Raw genomic sequence first — 16,023 nt, forward strand, 5'->3', positions numbered from 1 at the left:
GCACCGCCTTCCCCCCGCGGCCCGCCGGGTACTGTAGTTTTGGCGGGCGGAATTCCGCGGCGCGGCCGGACTACATCCCCCGCCATGCCCCGCGGCAGCCCACCTCCTCTCTAAGGCGCTGCGGCCGCGTGGGTGCCCTCAGTCAGCGGGCGGCAGCAGGGCCATACACCCGGTACGGTGGCTGCTGCGGCGTTGCCGCTGGTGAAACGCCGCACGAAGGGCCGCGGGGCAGGAGGAGGGTCGGTGAAAGCCGCCAGCAGCGGTGGCCCGCCGGTACCGGCGGAGCCGCCCGCACACCGGGACCTCTGCCCCAGGCCGTGCTCCGCTGCCTTTCCCAGAGCTGAAGGGACTGAAGTAAATGCAGTGCGCATCGACATGCGGGGCGTGTAAATGGAACTATTTTACCCGTTGCCTTTATTTAAAATAAAGGCAGGAAAGTTTTGTTAGCGGTAGTTCAGTTGAGAAAGAGTGGGAACTTGTATCTCCTTTCTTTCCATCGCTGCCTGCTGACAGCACAGCACAGCCCGCCGGCGATGGGCGGCGGGGCGGGGCTGGGGGGGGGGGGCGCGGCAGGGACGGCGCCCCCTGGCGGAGAGCGGGGGTGCTCCCCGCGGGGCGCGGGGGAGGGTGTCGGTGGCCGGCATCGACCACGAGTGGTTTGGGAGACTGCTGCGTTGAGTGGAGTGTATCCGGAATTGTGTGTGTGTGATTTTAAAGGATTTGTGTAAAACTCCAGGGCCAACAGCAACTTCTTGAGATGCATGACGCTCCATTTTTATATTTTTAGGGCAATGTCCCAAAAGTTGTCGCCATCATCAACAGCGACTTGCCGGCAGAGCAACTGAAGTCCGTGGAAGAACTCGTTTCACTTCCTTGCCAGAGGCCAGGTGCCCAAATGGGGTAATGTGGAAGCTGCTGATCTTTAATGTGTTTCTGTGTCTGTTCTTCAGGATCTCTGAGTGGAACCTTTAATCTTCACTGATACTGTAACAAAATACAGATTCCTGTGATTTTTCTGGTGCTCTGCAGTTGTTTGGTTGAAGTGAACTAAACACACAATGTTAACAACACGATGGTTGCAGTTGCTCCTCCGAAGAGCGGGTTAGGACAGTATGCTCTGCGTAGTCTGGTGGATCTGCAATGTTGCCAGTGACATCAGAGCTGATGGGGCAGGTTTCTATTATTAAATAGAAAAATGTGGTCTGTGTTGAGACAAATAATCTTTTTTCCTTCCTACATAAGTACCAGCCAGCAGAGGGTGCACAGGTTAACAAGGAAGCCTTATTTCTGAGCTATGTTTACCATTGATGGCTTCCTCTTGATGTTAAACTTGTGAATAGGTTAATTTAGTAAATCAGTTTTGTGTTGTATTCCACTGTATAAATAACAGGAAAAGATGTGAATTAACTTATGGAAAAAGGGGGAAAATAGGGGGGGAAAGTAAAGATTGCACAGAATACTTGAGTATTTAAATCCCATATCCTACAAACACTCATTGATATGTGAGAAGCAAACTGCTCTGTAAAGTTAAGTAAATGTACAGGTATTTGCAGGATTCTAGCCTAAAGAATTATTTATGAATTTTCCTCTGTGTTACGCAGTATTTAAGAAATTTGTACTAGCAGTGACTGGTATCTTCTTAATTTCTATTATTCGAATTATTTCAGTCAATAATATTTATAATTACACTGTTTCTGAGTGTGCCTTTGGTAGGTGTTACAAACATGGAACAGCAGAATAAATAACACTGAAAATGTTACTATAAATAGATTCAGTACAAAAGTGGAAATTCCATTCCAAGAATGATTCTAGGATATCAAAATATAGTTTTAGCTTCAGTTGGAATGAAAGTATTCTTCACAAGTTGAAGTATTTTGAATTCAGTTAAAATACTTTATTGAAGCATCATTTTTAAGGCAAAATAGTCTTTGATCGTGAAGTCAGAACACCTCTATTATAAATTGTAATAATGCAATTTCAAGAAAACACTTGTTCTGATCAAAACAAAATCTTTCAACATTCAAAAAATAATAAAAATGTTTGAATATAGTGAAGTGTCAACAGAATTGCTACTTTTTAAAAAATACTGTGATTTTCTTGAATCAGCATTTTTTTACAAGCTTCTGTCAGAATGTTTCATCACCTGCCTTTGCAAATGAAAAAAGAAATAGGAGCTCAGGTCTAGTTTAGGATAGGACAAATTACATCAGTCACCTGTGGCAACTAAACTCCACATTTTATCAATACAATTAATTCAAATAAAATGCTTTCATTAGTTATTTCATGTTCACATTAATTGATTAAAGACTCAGTAAATAAAATACATCTGTATTTCTAAGGTACCTGTTTCTTTCTTCCTTGTTGGCCATTCCTGTCTCCCTGCTCTTGCAGTTGCCATTATTTTATCCTTACTTGCATTTTTTTCAAACTATCTTCATTAGATTAAAAACATATTAACTGTTACAGTTGATTCCTTCAGTACTGCAGAGAAAGCTTTCTTTGCTTCCACTGTCTTCCGAGATCAATAGAATCATATGCCAACAAGAATTAATGTTGCAGTTCATAGTCTCAATTGAAGAACGTTTTCCCTTTTCTATAGCAATGGTATGATTGCTTCTTAAAAATAAAAGAATAAAAATACAATTATAAAACCTGTAGTTTTATAAGATATTGCAAAAATGGTTTCTATAGCAGAATAATTCCAACAGAACTATCAAAATGGAGAATAGTGGCTGAGAATTCTCAATGAATAAAAAATTAGGGAATTAAATAATATTTTTTTTTTTAAACCCTCGAGGACTTTTAGCTCTCTGCTTGTCCCTAATAGCTCTTTGTCTGCTTGCTTTCTTTTAGAAGTGCTGATATAGTACCTACATACATGACTTTATCCCAAATAATGTACTGTTGCTGATCTCCTGGGTGTATGGTGATTCAAGTAAATATTTTCAATAAATGGTTTTATCTCCCTCTCTCCCTCCTTCTACCATTGTATAAACTATTTCCTCTTTGCTTGACTTTTTAACAGGCCACCTGGCAGGTGGTGTAAGAACAGGTTCTTCTTACTCAACTTTTCCGCACATGGGGTTAAAATCATATCTGATGGGGTTTATTTGTTTTTTATCTGCTGTTGCTTTTTAACCAATGTTAACTGTGTTGTCTCTACAGGAGTCAGAATAAATAAAAATAGTTTTTTGTTTTTCTTTTCCCCTTGGTAGTCAGTGCTCTGCAGTAGTTTTACTGAAGTTGCTGTGTGCCCACAGGGAGCCTGCATCATTCCCAGTGATGATGCATGAGAAGGAAAAACAGTTGAGAGTTTTAGATTTGCTGAGTTGGAAAAGTTGTGAAATATCCTATTGTTTCAAATGTGCACGGGGGGGGGGGGGGGGTGTGTGTTAAGTATATCATTGAAAGACTAATCATGAAGCCCCAAGAGGGCATGTTTAGTCACTTGGTAGCATAGAATAGCATTAAGCATTCACTTGACAGTAAAGTCCTCTCCTCCTCCTCTCCCCCCCACCCCCCAATTTGAAATATTAAGAAATATTAATATGTATGTGTTTTAAAAATAACCACTGGTAATTCATAGTTATACCTTCTGTGTTATTATCTCGAAGAATTTTTCACTCAGTATCCACGATTGCCACTTGCATCTGTTTTGTGTAAGGTGTTCTCAGTTCTGGTAGTGTTTGGTGATAAAACAAATCAGCAGCGCTTTACAGGAGAGTATTGGGCATTAATTGCCAAATGTGTAGATAAGCTTCTAGATGCCAAGCAGAAGACATAATTGTATGAAGTCAGTTGTTTCTAGAATACTTTTCTGTCCGGAAATCTAATGTAAGCTGCACGTACTCTCCCTAATATAGCCTATATTTTTTCCTTTGTAATGGAGGCTGTACAAGTAGGTTTAGTGATTGGAGATGGAAAAAGTTGTTAGCTTTGTAATTGGAGATCAGTCAAATGTCAAAATATTTTCATCCAATAAGTTTATTCAACTGCATTCTTGGACAAAAATGACAGGTTATTTCTGTTCTGGGTTTTGTTGTTTTCCCCTCAGACATCTCTTTCAGAACTGATACTTCGCAAGGATTGTAATCATCAGTGAAGTGGTTTATGTATGTTTTGGTGTGTAAGTAAGTCCCCGTTTAAAAAACAAGGTTGGAACAGTTCTTTTCTCCTGTATCTTTAGTTTTTCCTTTGTGAATGTGACTGCTCAGAGGTTTTAATGCCAACATCAATTAGAAATGTATTATTTCAAGTCAGTTGATGTGTATACTTTCTTCTGTATGTCCACCTTCAAAAAGCTGTGCTAAAGGTGCTATGTTAGATTGTTTGGGGAGGGGAGGAATTTTAAGGCTGTTTTACTAAAGTTTCTGAACTAAACTGAGGACCTGATCTGTATTTGTAACAATGACAAAAATTTTTAGGGCTAAAAGGCAGTACTCCCTGGGGAGGGGAGGGTGGGGAATCTTCCTTGTTGCTTTTGAGCATGGTTACCAAGAGCGTTGTTTCTTTAAAGATTTTTTCTGAAAAATAGTTATGCTGCCACAAAATATAGGCATTTTTAATATAATTCAGTTTCATGATAATATCCTTAAAGATGAAGGTTGAATTGCTTTGATTAATAATAAAACTTAAAGCCTTCCTGACTGTGGCTCTGAACAAGGAAATAGCTCCTAACTCTTTCAGACAACATTTCTTGCTCTCATGGCTTCAGGGTATGATCGTCGTATCTGACAAAGAGAAAGGGTGGTTGCCTGTTTCATTAACAAAATCAATTAGTGAAACAATCGAGCATTGACTCGCTTCTGAAAATGTAATTTAGGCTTCCAAGCCATTTAGATGCTTTTGGAACTTTTAGTAGCTGGATTGCCCATTAATCTCATGATCTATGGATCACTCTAACTCTCAGGGATATACATGCATATCTCCAAGGAGTTCCTTCACGTTTAACACTGGATGCAACAGTAAACTTCACTCCCCCACCTACCCCACTCTCCTTGCATTTTCTTGGTGTTTCAGAATTTATCAGCTAAAATCGTGCAATTATCACTCAAAGGATTGCATTCTTATAAAAAGAGCTGCATCTCTGGATTTTAGTGATGCAAGATCATCTTAGTCATCTGACTATAATTCCCATCTGTGCATCTTTTCATGTTCTTACTGAGATATTTAGAAAGCCAAAAACAATTATGTGACTAGCCTAGCAGCTGAATCATTGTATTTTATGTTGAATATCAATGCTGGCACAGGAAATGCAAGATACTAACTCAGGTCTTTTTTGAATGATTGAAGGAGGAAGAGAATTTGTAAACAGTTTGCAGCGTAATGATGGAATCTTTATCCAGGCATTTCTATAATTTAATAATAATAATTTTAGATCAGATTGTGGTTTGGGAGGTTTTGCTATTTGTTTTTGTTTTCAAGAACATTGCCCTTATGTAAATTACACATTTTGCAGAAATTGTCATGGTGTGTTAATTTTCATGTCTCATAATTTCATAATATTCCATATATGTTAATAATTATGCATTGTTATGAAAAATGCATACATATTTTCAAAACCAAAGCATGAACAGTTTGTAGTAAGTATAAACTGGAATTGGTTTAGTTGTTGAGACACATTTTTAAAAAAAGCCATAATAAACTTGTTAAAATTAGAAGAGGTTTCAAGTTTTTAATATCACTAAATGTTACATTTTCACTGTATGGCGATGCCCCGTATCCTGGTAACATTGCAGTCCCGGCAGCCAAAATTTATCAGTGGTTTTATTTGGTATTGACAGCCAAAAGGCAAACTCCATTTTATTTAATCTTTGATGAATAAAAAGAAATTTAAATCTTTTTCCTCTTTTTTTTTTTTTTCCTGTAGGCTTAAAATGAATAAACAATGCCCTTTTTAAAGCATGACTCATTCAAAAGTACACCTTAAATGAGGAATTGTTCATTTAATTGAAGTCATTCCTTTGTCAGACTTGGTATTGATGTGTACAAATTAATCTCTTTTTTTTATTCACAGTATAAGACTTGTGATCAAATAGTACTGTTTTGCTCAAGATAAAAATCTTCATTTTGTAACCAATTCACACAGAATGTTTTCTAATAATGTCTGTATTTAAACTATGCCTGTTCTTTTGTAACTACATTTTGTATTTCCAGTGCATTAAATTTTTATGTGTGGTTTATACAGAAGCAACAGTTGTGGGGGGGAGGGGAGCAGGAATAGGACTTAGAGTAATTTTTAAAGTCATATGCAGAGCACTTGAAGGAAAAAAGAACAAAGGCACATCAGGATAAAAGTAGTAGGAGGGGTATTTCGTTTTACTCATCTCCTAGAAAGCCTACATTAACAAGAATATACAAAAAAACCCCCAACCACCTCCCCCAAAAAAACCAAACTAAAAAAACCCCTAGAAGACAAAATGCTGGTACTAGCTACACACACTTGTTATCTTTTATTATTAATGCTGTATGAAGAGATTCCAAGTAAAGTAAAATATAGTAATATAAGATAGAATTATACATGTAACAGAAGAATCTCAAGTACTTTATAATTTGCATGAATAGAAATTTAACATTTAAAATCATTCATTTCAAAGAGGGCATTAAACAGAGATCAGGAGAATACATGGCAGAAATTTTGGAAGGCTTTCTGGTGTGTAATGTTTACACTTTAAAAAAATAAAATTTTCCCTTTCCTCTCTGAAAGCTTAAAAGTACAGTCACAGTTCTAGAATTAAATCTTTTGAAGATGGTTACCTAGTGAGTGGGGTGAAAAATGTCAATCTGAATGACAGTGTGTACCCACTAGAACAAGTGGTTTCTTTACTGATCACTTCTTGCTTGCCTTCTTAAACGTACAATGTCAAACTTGGTTTATTGTTTTATTGTATATTTCTTTTTCTTTTTTTTTCCCTGCCTGATGGGACTTTGAAGTGATACCAAATAATCTATCTTTAAACTGGTTTAATTCCGGCAGCCTACTTTGGGATTATTTGGGCTTTCAGCACACTGAAGGGATGTTGCTACTTTCTAAAAAGCATTTAAATTGATATTATAGTAAAATATTATTACTAAAGTTGATATTGGTGCTTGATTATTTGACCAGTTTCTCATGAAAGTGACATAAACAATTAAGTTACAGCAAAACTGTAATTTGAGTTAATTCTGTTTTCAGGTCTCTGAACAAAATGAATTTCATTACAAGGCTTTCTGCTTTATGTCTGAGGAAAAGCAAGATGCAACAGAGGCACCAAAGTAGTAGACGACCAGCTGTTCCACTTGGATCACGGATTTTAACTGATCCTTCTAAGGTTTATGAGCATAACATGTGGTAAGATGTTTCTTCACAGCTGATTTTCATATATGTTTGTTTATTATTTACTATGGTGAATAATGGTGTGTCTCTGTGTATATATAACAACAAACTGCCAGGATAGACATGTTAAGGTAGCACCGGAGAGAACCCGAGACTGTCAGCAGTAACCTGACAGTTACGAGTTCTCAGTGACTTGCGTAAAAAGCTGCTGAGCAAGTAGTTAGTCATGGAATGAAAGGCAAAATATTGTTATAGAGCAGTAATGAATTAGGAGACAGAAAGTGTGGAGGGTAAGTAGTCCATGTTAAAATGGAAGTTACTAGTTAGGTACAATAATATTGCATACTGGATTAGCGCTGTATTCTAAAATTGACACCATTTCAAAAGGAACATGTAAATTTCTTGTATTCTTCTAAAGGTATACTGAAGATGTTACAGATAGTTCAGCAGAGATTTCCATGCAGTGCACAATTGTCAAAGAAAATAAACTGAATTACAACATAAATAAGTGATGTAATAGCAGAGAAAACATTATCATGTAAATATTAACAAGCATAAGAATTGCCCTGATTTGCAGCAGTACATCTCCTTCTCTGAAAGGTATTTTTATGATTAATGGGGGCTCAGAAATGAGTGAGGATGCTACTTAACACAGTGGGGAAAAATGAGATTGAAAAGGCTAGGATTTTTCAGCATGGAAAGGAGATGATTACAAAACAGTAAGTGTTACAGGAAATGTTAGAAGGATAGAAGAATATCTAAATCGATCTAGAAAGTAGAAGAACATCTAAGTAAGATATTTGGAAAACCAGGAATTTTTATTCCTATAGTTCATAACTTAAGGACAAAGAATAATTGATGAAAAGTGGGGAATTTAGAAGCTATACCAGAAATTATTTTCTACATAATTTTAAAATATATTTGGTGCCACACACCGTTTTTGAGAGCAAGGATTTAGCAAAATTAGAAAAGCAACTGGATGTGGCTAATGATAACCAATGGGTAACATAACATAGGAGTAACAGAGGACAAGTTTCAGGACTTAAGCTTACTTCATAAAAGTAATCTGTAGTTCTTATACCTTCCTCAGAGGTGTCCACTGCTGGCAACTGTCAGAGAAGTTACTGGGCAGGCTTTTGTTCTGAAATGAAGTTTCCAACTTGCTGGGTTTTTAAAAATTATTATTCTTTTCAGTAGTCCATTTTAATTGTTAATTGGTCCATTTTACTTTTTAATCTAAATTAATTCAAAAGTTTAATAAAATTCTGATGAATAAAAAGGTCTTAAGAATATGACACGGAAGATTGTCTTCTGGTTAATAAACTAATAGCTTCGTTACTCTTTTTAGTCTGTAAATTTAGGCTTAATTCGTGAGGTAAGATATGCAAATAGATTGGTCACCTATTACTGTTTTCTAAACTAGACGTCCCAAAGCCATGGTCCCCAACACATACCACTTTAAGGCCAAATCTGGAGTTATCCATAGTCCTCTAAGTTCCTTGGTCAAGGAAGGTGGAAGCTGGTGGTTATTGTGTTGAAAGAGTGTAAAGTTTATTTCCATGTTTCATAAATCTATATGCAGTGGAGTTCTTAAGCATCTTCCAGACTCAGGACCTCCTGCTAGGTGGAAAAATCCTTTACTAGTGTGAATGAGGATTCAAATGTAGGCTTTACAGTCTAGGTAGGAGAAGATTTTAATAAAAAGGTCACCCTTTTTCTGTAACATTGTACTTTGACGAAACTCAGTTTTGTTTCATTTTTTAAATTTCCTTCCAAATAACTGATCATGTGTAGCTTCAGTTTTTCTTGATAGCATTCAATGACAGTCTAATACAGAGTTATCAAACTACGATGCAGGTGGTATGGATCATGAAGATGGGATTGAAAGGAACAGGGTGGTTCAGAAAGTGGATCTGCAGATGAATTGACATAGCTCAGAGGGGAAAACAGGTGAAACTGAGTAGGAGCAGAGGTTGCATGGACGTAAATCAAGAACCCGGCTATGAAGTGGGGGGAGTCCTTGGATCTGAAGCTCACTGAATCAGCAGGGTTCTCAGTGAGGAGATAAGGAGGATCAGGATGAGTGGTGGTTGAGCTAAATAGACCATGCAGAATGAGCATAAGAGATTCATCTTCCCTACCATTGATGTATGACGATTTATGTCCTTCTGTTTTCCACTGATCAACTTTGGTACTTCATAAAATGGCATCCTTCTTTCTCCTGTGGGTGAATTGGCAGGGAGCCAAGAGCTGCTACCATTGCTGCTAGGAATACTAAGCAAATTAAATTTGGGAACTAATGCTTTAGATATTTGCTGTGGTGCTTTTCTGTCATTTTGAGAGAGAAGTAATGAATGATGCTAAACACTGGAGCAAAAAAAAAAAGTCTGCTTCTATTCAGGTTAGTAATTGGCATAGTTTTCACATGTTAGTTTTCAGAGATAATTAAACTCTATGTTAGCAAACAAGTTAATGGAAAAGGGCTAAGTTGAATAAGCTGAACTGAAAGTAGCATCACTTGATCTCATGTCAGGCCTACTCATGTTAACAGTTCCTGGTGTGGTTAAAATGGATAGCTTAATTTGCTGCTGACAATGTTCAGCTTAAAACGCTTCTGTTTTTAAACACTTACGTGCTTAGAATTCTTCTGTGTCTGACAGCTTGTATTGCTGAAGGAGCTCCCTTATTTGAAGCATCCAAACTATGTAAATAGTTTGCATAAGAACTATGCTATGTTCCCTCTTTTTCAGATTTTGATCAAGAAGTACTGCTGCAGTCCTGTTGTTTGGGGTATTCCATATAGAAATTTCTAGGAAAGAGCCAAAAGATCTTTCTCCAACTTCATGAATTTCCAAGCAGGGACAAAAGGAAAAAAAAGTTGTTGATGAAGATGGAGGACTTCAGGCACCTATAGTATTGTGTGTAGAACCCCTAAGGGCTCTGACAGACACATGATGATGGATTAAAATTGGTCAGTTAAAGCTTACACCACAGCAAGTCATCTGTCAGAAGGGCTGACTGTATATTACTGCCATCTGAATAGTCCTTGGTTTCAGCTTGCTAGAATAGGCAAGGTCAAAAATGGTGATAGCAGTGAGGGAAGCAAGTCTTTCCAAGAGGATGGCTGCCTACTAATGCTTCAGTCATTCACTTTTATTCTACTACAGTATGTCTGTCAGAGCCTTGACACTGTACAGGAACATTTGGTATACGAACAAATACAGGAAGGGGAGAGGCAACCTGCTGGGGACAATAATGAGAAATATTTCAGTAAAGATGCAGAAATCAAGTCTGAGGCAAGCAGACAAATACATACCAATTAGTCTCCCACAATTAACAAAAGAGGAACAGTGAAGGTCTAAGAATTAAATTACCTATATGTCACCAAGAGGGGAACAGGAAGATGCTTGTTAGTTTTTAGAGACAATCAACTCTTTTCAAGTTGACACCTTGTTACTTTTCCCATAGTAACTGATGGAATTTTAGTCATAGGCTTTCAGTTAATTGATTTCAGTAGGATTAGGATCTAATAGATTACTTGAATTATATTATCTAATTTAATCTGATTTCTAAAACTGTTGTGACTGGACAATTTGGAAGGATAGCGAATTTGCATTTAAAAGCTGCCAGCAGCACATTTTTGGGCACTCCTCGTTGTGGGCCAGTCCAAACACAGAATCTGCAGGGAAGGCAGTTCAGTCATCAGGGTCAGATCTTGGCTTAGTTCTGTGACCATTTAATGGATTAATATAACATTTGGTGAACCACTTTACATATATGTAGATAGCCCAGACTCTGGAACCATTGCAGCACTGCTTGTCTTTTCTTATGAATGTCTCATTCTTCTTTTTCCTAAATGTTTCCTGTCTCTGTTACCCAAATAAGTAAAATCTTGTTCATCAATTCTACCTGTTCCACTTGAATAGGTGGATTATGCTCCCTGGTTCAGGAGTGGCCGATTTCCTTTGCTAAATGACCTTTGTTCCTCATCATAAACATTAGTAATGTGAGAAGTTTCTTGCATCAGGGTGTTTGTTGATAGGTCTATTATTATATCCAGCTAAACACAATTCTAATGGGATACTTAAAATACATTCCTATAAATGCACTCAATTTACAAGATATGTGTTAATCCTATTATTATGAAAAAAATGCATACTACTTCAGTCTCTTTGCAGTTGGAAGATTTTTCTTAATCACTTGAGTTTTACCTAACTGGTAATTAATTTTTATCTATCATACATTGAAATTTAGTTTTTAACTGTCAGTCTCCTTGTGGTCATTTGCTTGCATTCAAAAAGAAGATGTATTTGAGACAGTGTAGCTAATTTGTGACTGTTTGGGAAAAACATTATGGAAAATCCTATTTAAAGACTGGTTCTTCAACTGCCTTTTGTAGGGACCACATGCAGTGGTCACGAGAAGAAGAGGAGAATGCTAAAGAAAGAGCAGCAGAGAATTCACTTGTGAAAGTCCAATGGGAAGAACGAGGTAACAAATCCATAATGGCTTAAAACTTCATATTTTATGCTATTTATTAGAGCATTTAAAGATGCTTTAAAATCCAGGAACACTCTTCATATTTCTGCATTCTCCTGTCTAAATTGGTTGGTTGGTTGGGGTTTCTTTTCCCTTTGTTGCCTCAAAAGATTGTCTCAAAGTGTTGTGGGTTTTTAGCAATTAAGTTACTTATTTAAGCAATTTTGCATTTGCAGGGGCAATAGACTCTTTGTAAAACAAGTATATCAGTATGGTGCAGTTGCACGTTCTGGCTCCTTTTGCAGTTCTTCAACATAAAACTCCAACCACGCAGGACTGTTACTTTATCAAAGGGAATTAATTTAGAGCCAGCTAGGGTGATGGGGATGAATGTTCCCATGTACAATATTCAAATGCTTTTTAATGATTTGTGGACTGTTTAGAGAGCTAGTGTTTTTACATTGCACCGTATTTCAGTTAAGTGCCATGAAAGTTGTGCTCATCCTAGCTGGTCCCAGCTTGCTGCTTTGGCCAGGCTGAGCTGGGAGTGCTTCAGGAATCAGTGAGTTCGCTTTGTGTGGATGGTGTTCCAATACATCATGCAGAGTCTGCTCTGTAAATGATTAAGGAATTCCATGCCTGTCTTCAGAAGGGAAACTTAATGTATTCTGCGTTTCTGAAGAATGATAGCTCTAGGTTCAAACTGGCAAACCAAACCCTAGACTAAACTCTAGGATAGTTACGTATGCTAAACCTGGAGTATCAGCATGATAGTAACATAGAAGACTGGATTCTCAATTTGTTCCTTTATTAGAAAGATATTCTGAAAACAATTACTTGGGTGTCCTGGGCCTCAGTTTACTTAGCATGTCTTGAACCTGTCAAATCAAATAGTGTCATTATGATCCTGTGCTCAGTTTCATTGATGTACCTAGGGCACGTGTTGGAGTTTATTTGAATTACCTGTGAATGTGTCTTGGATTGTGTGCTCTTCATCACTTTGAATGCTCTGGGATTGTCATCCTGCCTTTTTCTGTTAAGTCTCTCATTCTTTATCTAAATACAGGAGTAAAATGTTTGGTTTTCAAAAATGACATCTAATATTTTCATTTGGTTTGTATAAAAAGTTGAAAAATAGTTCATAATTGGAAAGTAAGCTGTGTGACCATGTGGCTCATGGAACCTTTCATTCTTCATCTACAATCAATTAGAACTTAGTTTGTGCTGGCGAGAAATGAAATAATCAGGGATTTGTCTATTGCCAAGAAATACAAGAATCCAAGGACATTTCCTATGAATGCCCCTCTGTTTAGAACTTGAATAGGTGAGCCTTGCTGATAGCATTCCTTCAGAAAGCTTCAGCTTCATTCTGCAAGTAGAAGTACATTTTGGCCTATTTGTGTAAACAGTGAACTAGGCTGAAGCTAATGAGCAGGTTATTTTGGGGCCTTGGAAACTACAGTAAGGGAGAAAGACAAGACAGATTTCAACAATACTGTTACATCACTAAAATAGAATAGTTCTGGTGAGCGTTGTTAAGAGAAGTTAAACTGAATGAACTCATGATACTACCTTTAGGAATTTGATTTACTTATTAGCACATCCAATTTCTTCTCAGGCATGCATGCTAGTGTTGAAAGATTCTGCTAAGCAGAAAAATGAATTGACTAAGTAAGGGATTTTTTTGTCTCAGCACATTATACATTTATTAGTTTTGTCATTTTAACATGCTTTTGGAAAAATTAGTTGTTGGGCTACTTAAATATACAAAATGAAAAAAATTGATTATAATAATAGTGCATGTGTGGTTATTACACAGTGGTGCAGGAGTGATCAGTGAAAGAATGGAAAGTAAAGTGTTCTTTCACTTGAACCTTTGTAATACCATACTAACAATTTGAAAGGCTGACTTTATCCATTGCTTTCCTTCAATTCTGGAATCTGGAAAACTTGATGGGAATTTAAGTACAAGGGTTCTGAGCAGGCTTGTAGAAAAGTAGTGACTACAACAGGGAGTGATAGTGATTTAAGAACCTTTTGAGTAGAAGGTTTGTTTTTTATACTGAAGCTGAGCAGTCTATGAATGTACAACTTACACTATTGAAATCTGGGATATATGACCTCAGTCAACTCTGCACTTAAATTATAAAACAAGTCTGTACAATTACTCTGCATGGTTGGGTCTTGCCCTTTAATAATACAATTAGACATATTAAATGCTAAATTTAAAAAATTATGCAGATTTCTAGGACAAGGCATTCTGCCACCTCCTTGCCACTTCCCACTGCCTGTCTGTGCCTCTAATGATAATTCTCAGCCTTGTTTATCTCTGAAAAGCTGTAGCGATTTAAGAAATAGTACGTTAAGATTTAAATGAGAGTAGTAGTAGAAGTGCACCATATATTTACTTTGTGCATTTATATTACAAGAAGCAATGGGTCAGTGTAAGTGAGCAGTGACAAAATAAAAAAGGCAACACATTTTATGATGTACACTTAGCAAGAGACATCAAGGGTAACAAGAAACAGTTCTGTAAATGCTTTGGGAATGAGGGGAAAAAAACAAGAAAAAGATTTGGTTTGCTACTTAGGAGGGATGAGGAAGGGAAAACCATCAACAAAAGAGACATTGAAAAAGCTGTAATTCTTATCTTTTTATCAGCCTTTCTTTGAAAAGGTTAGCTGCAGTCCAGTGGCTAGCACAATTAGTGCTAGTGAGAAGGGGGAAAGATCTTGTTCTTGTACTGAGAAAGAACAGGTTACAAAGTACATCCATAGAGTACATGGATGACTGGGAAAGCAGAAAAGAGTTTTTTAGTTTTTAAAATGGGAGGTGGGAAAAGAGAAGAGTCACATAATTAGTTTCAATTCCTGGAAAAATACTGGAAGAGATAATCCAGAGCTCGCAGACACTGGGTTTGGAAAAACAAAGGAGATGAATACTGGCCAACAAATATTTTTCAAGAATAAATCATGTAAAGTCAAGCTAATTTCCTTCTTGGAGAAGGTTACAAGCCCTGGGGATAAGGAAAAAACAGCAGACGTCCTGAAATTTATCCTTAGTCAGGCTTCTGACTTGCTTTACTTGACATTTTCATAAGCAAGTTAGGCAAGTGAGAGCTAATGAAACTGCTTTTGGGTGAATGAATGCCTAGAGAGATCCTTTCAGAATGGAAGGCTGTGCTGGGCAGAGGAGCATTTTGTTCCGTGTCCAGTTCTGCTTGCTATTGTCATTAGTGACCTCAGGAAATGGGAGACTAGAAGATGATATCAAGTGAAGAGATGTCTCAAGTATGATGGAGGACGGTATTAGGATTCAGAAAGATCCGGACAAACAGGGTGGCGGGGGGGAAGGATCTGAAAGATATAAATTTGCTAAAAATAAATGTGGAATACTTTGCTTAGGAAGAATTCCTTGAAAAAAATACTAGGTTCTGGAACAATTGGCTAGGTAGTCATTTTGCAGAAGATGATCTGAGGGTTGTGGTGAATCACTAGCTGAATCAGCAGTGTCATGCTGTTGCAAATGGCAAACTGGGAGTTATAAACAGGATTACAGCCTGTAAGCCTCGTAAAATATTCCTTTTGCTCTGCATTGATAATGCCTTTACCAGAATACAGCACCAAAAAGCAGTAAATCAATTGGATAGAATCTAGAGAAGAAAAATGAAAATGATCAGAAGTCTAAAAATCATGACTTCTGTGGAAACAAAGAAGAGAGTTAGGTTTAGACAATCTGGAAAAGAGAATGCTTATGGGAGACATAGTAAAAGACTTGAAATAGGTAAATAGGTATTGCAAAGAGAAGTGAATAATCTTTGCTTTATCTGCTTGGTTAATGGGACAAGAATTACTGGACTTAAATTGCAATATGGAAATTTCAGGTTAGGTAGTGGAAAAGGTTTTTAACTGTACAGATGGTGAAGGACTGTAATATATTACTGAAGAAGGTTGTCAAACCTATATGAAAGGTGGTATTTTAAGAACAAGTTGGACAAATTTCTGTAGAGAAGGGGTAGAAATTCCCCGACTGGGTGAAATACCTTCCAGTCCTATTCTTTGACATTCTAATATTCAGTTAGAATGTTTTGTGAATTAAAAGTTAACACAAAAATCTATTGTAAGACTCTCTGAAGTGGTTTGAAAGTAAGAAAGCCAGTATGTTGCTTCTGACTGTATTGTTATTTTCTGTCAAAACTGCATTGTTGAAAGGTTAAGAGTGAATTACTG

The 16,023-nt window shown here is 37.2% G+C and overlaps 1 protein-coding gene across 16 annotated transcripts in view; it reads left to right on the top strand.

Annotated features, from left to right (window-relative positions):
- Nucleotides 1-84: 84 nt before the first annotated feature.
- The window catches only part of METTL8 (methyltransferase 8, tRNA N3-cytidine), a 47,248-nt gene continuing 31,309 nt past the window's right edge, over nucleotides 85-16,023 (top strand). For 12 of the 16 annotated variants that reach the window (XR_012836113.1, XR_012836115.1, XR_012836111.1 and 9 more), the window contains exons 1-4: nucleotides 85-363; nucleotides 788-900; nucleotides 7,175-7,330; nucleotides 11,715-11,806. Coding sequence is in view for 6 of the 16 variants with exons in the window: in XM_075756683.1 (XP_075612798.1) it covers nucleotides 896-900; nucleotides 7,175-7,330; nucleotides 11,715-11,806 (253 nt within the window). In the remaining 10 variants the exon portion in view is untranslated. Of the gene's footprint in view, nucleotides 387-787; nucleotides 901-7,174; nucleotides 7,331-11,714; nucleotides 11,807-16,023 lie in introns of all 16 variants that reach the window. The other 4 variants (XM_075756685.1, XM_075756688.1, XM_075756684.1 and 1 more) reach the window with 4 other exon arrangements.

This window comes from Balearica regulorum, chromosome 6, assembly GCF_011004875.1.
Source record: "Balearica regulorum gibbericeps isolate bBalReg1 chromosome 6, bBalReg1.pri, whole genome shotgun sequence".
In the NCBI taxonomy this organism is placed as follows: Eukaryota; Metazoa; Chordata; class Aves; order Gruiformes; family Gruidae; genus Balearica; species Balearica regulorum.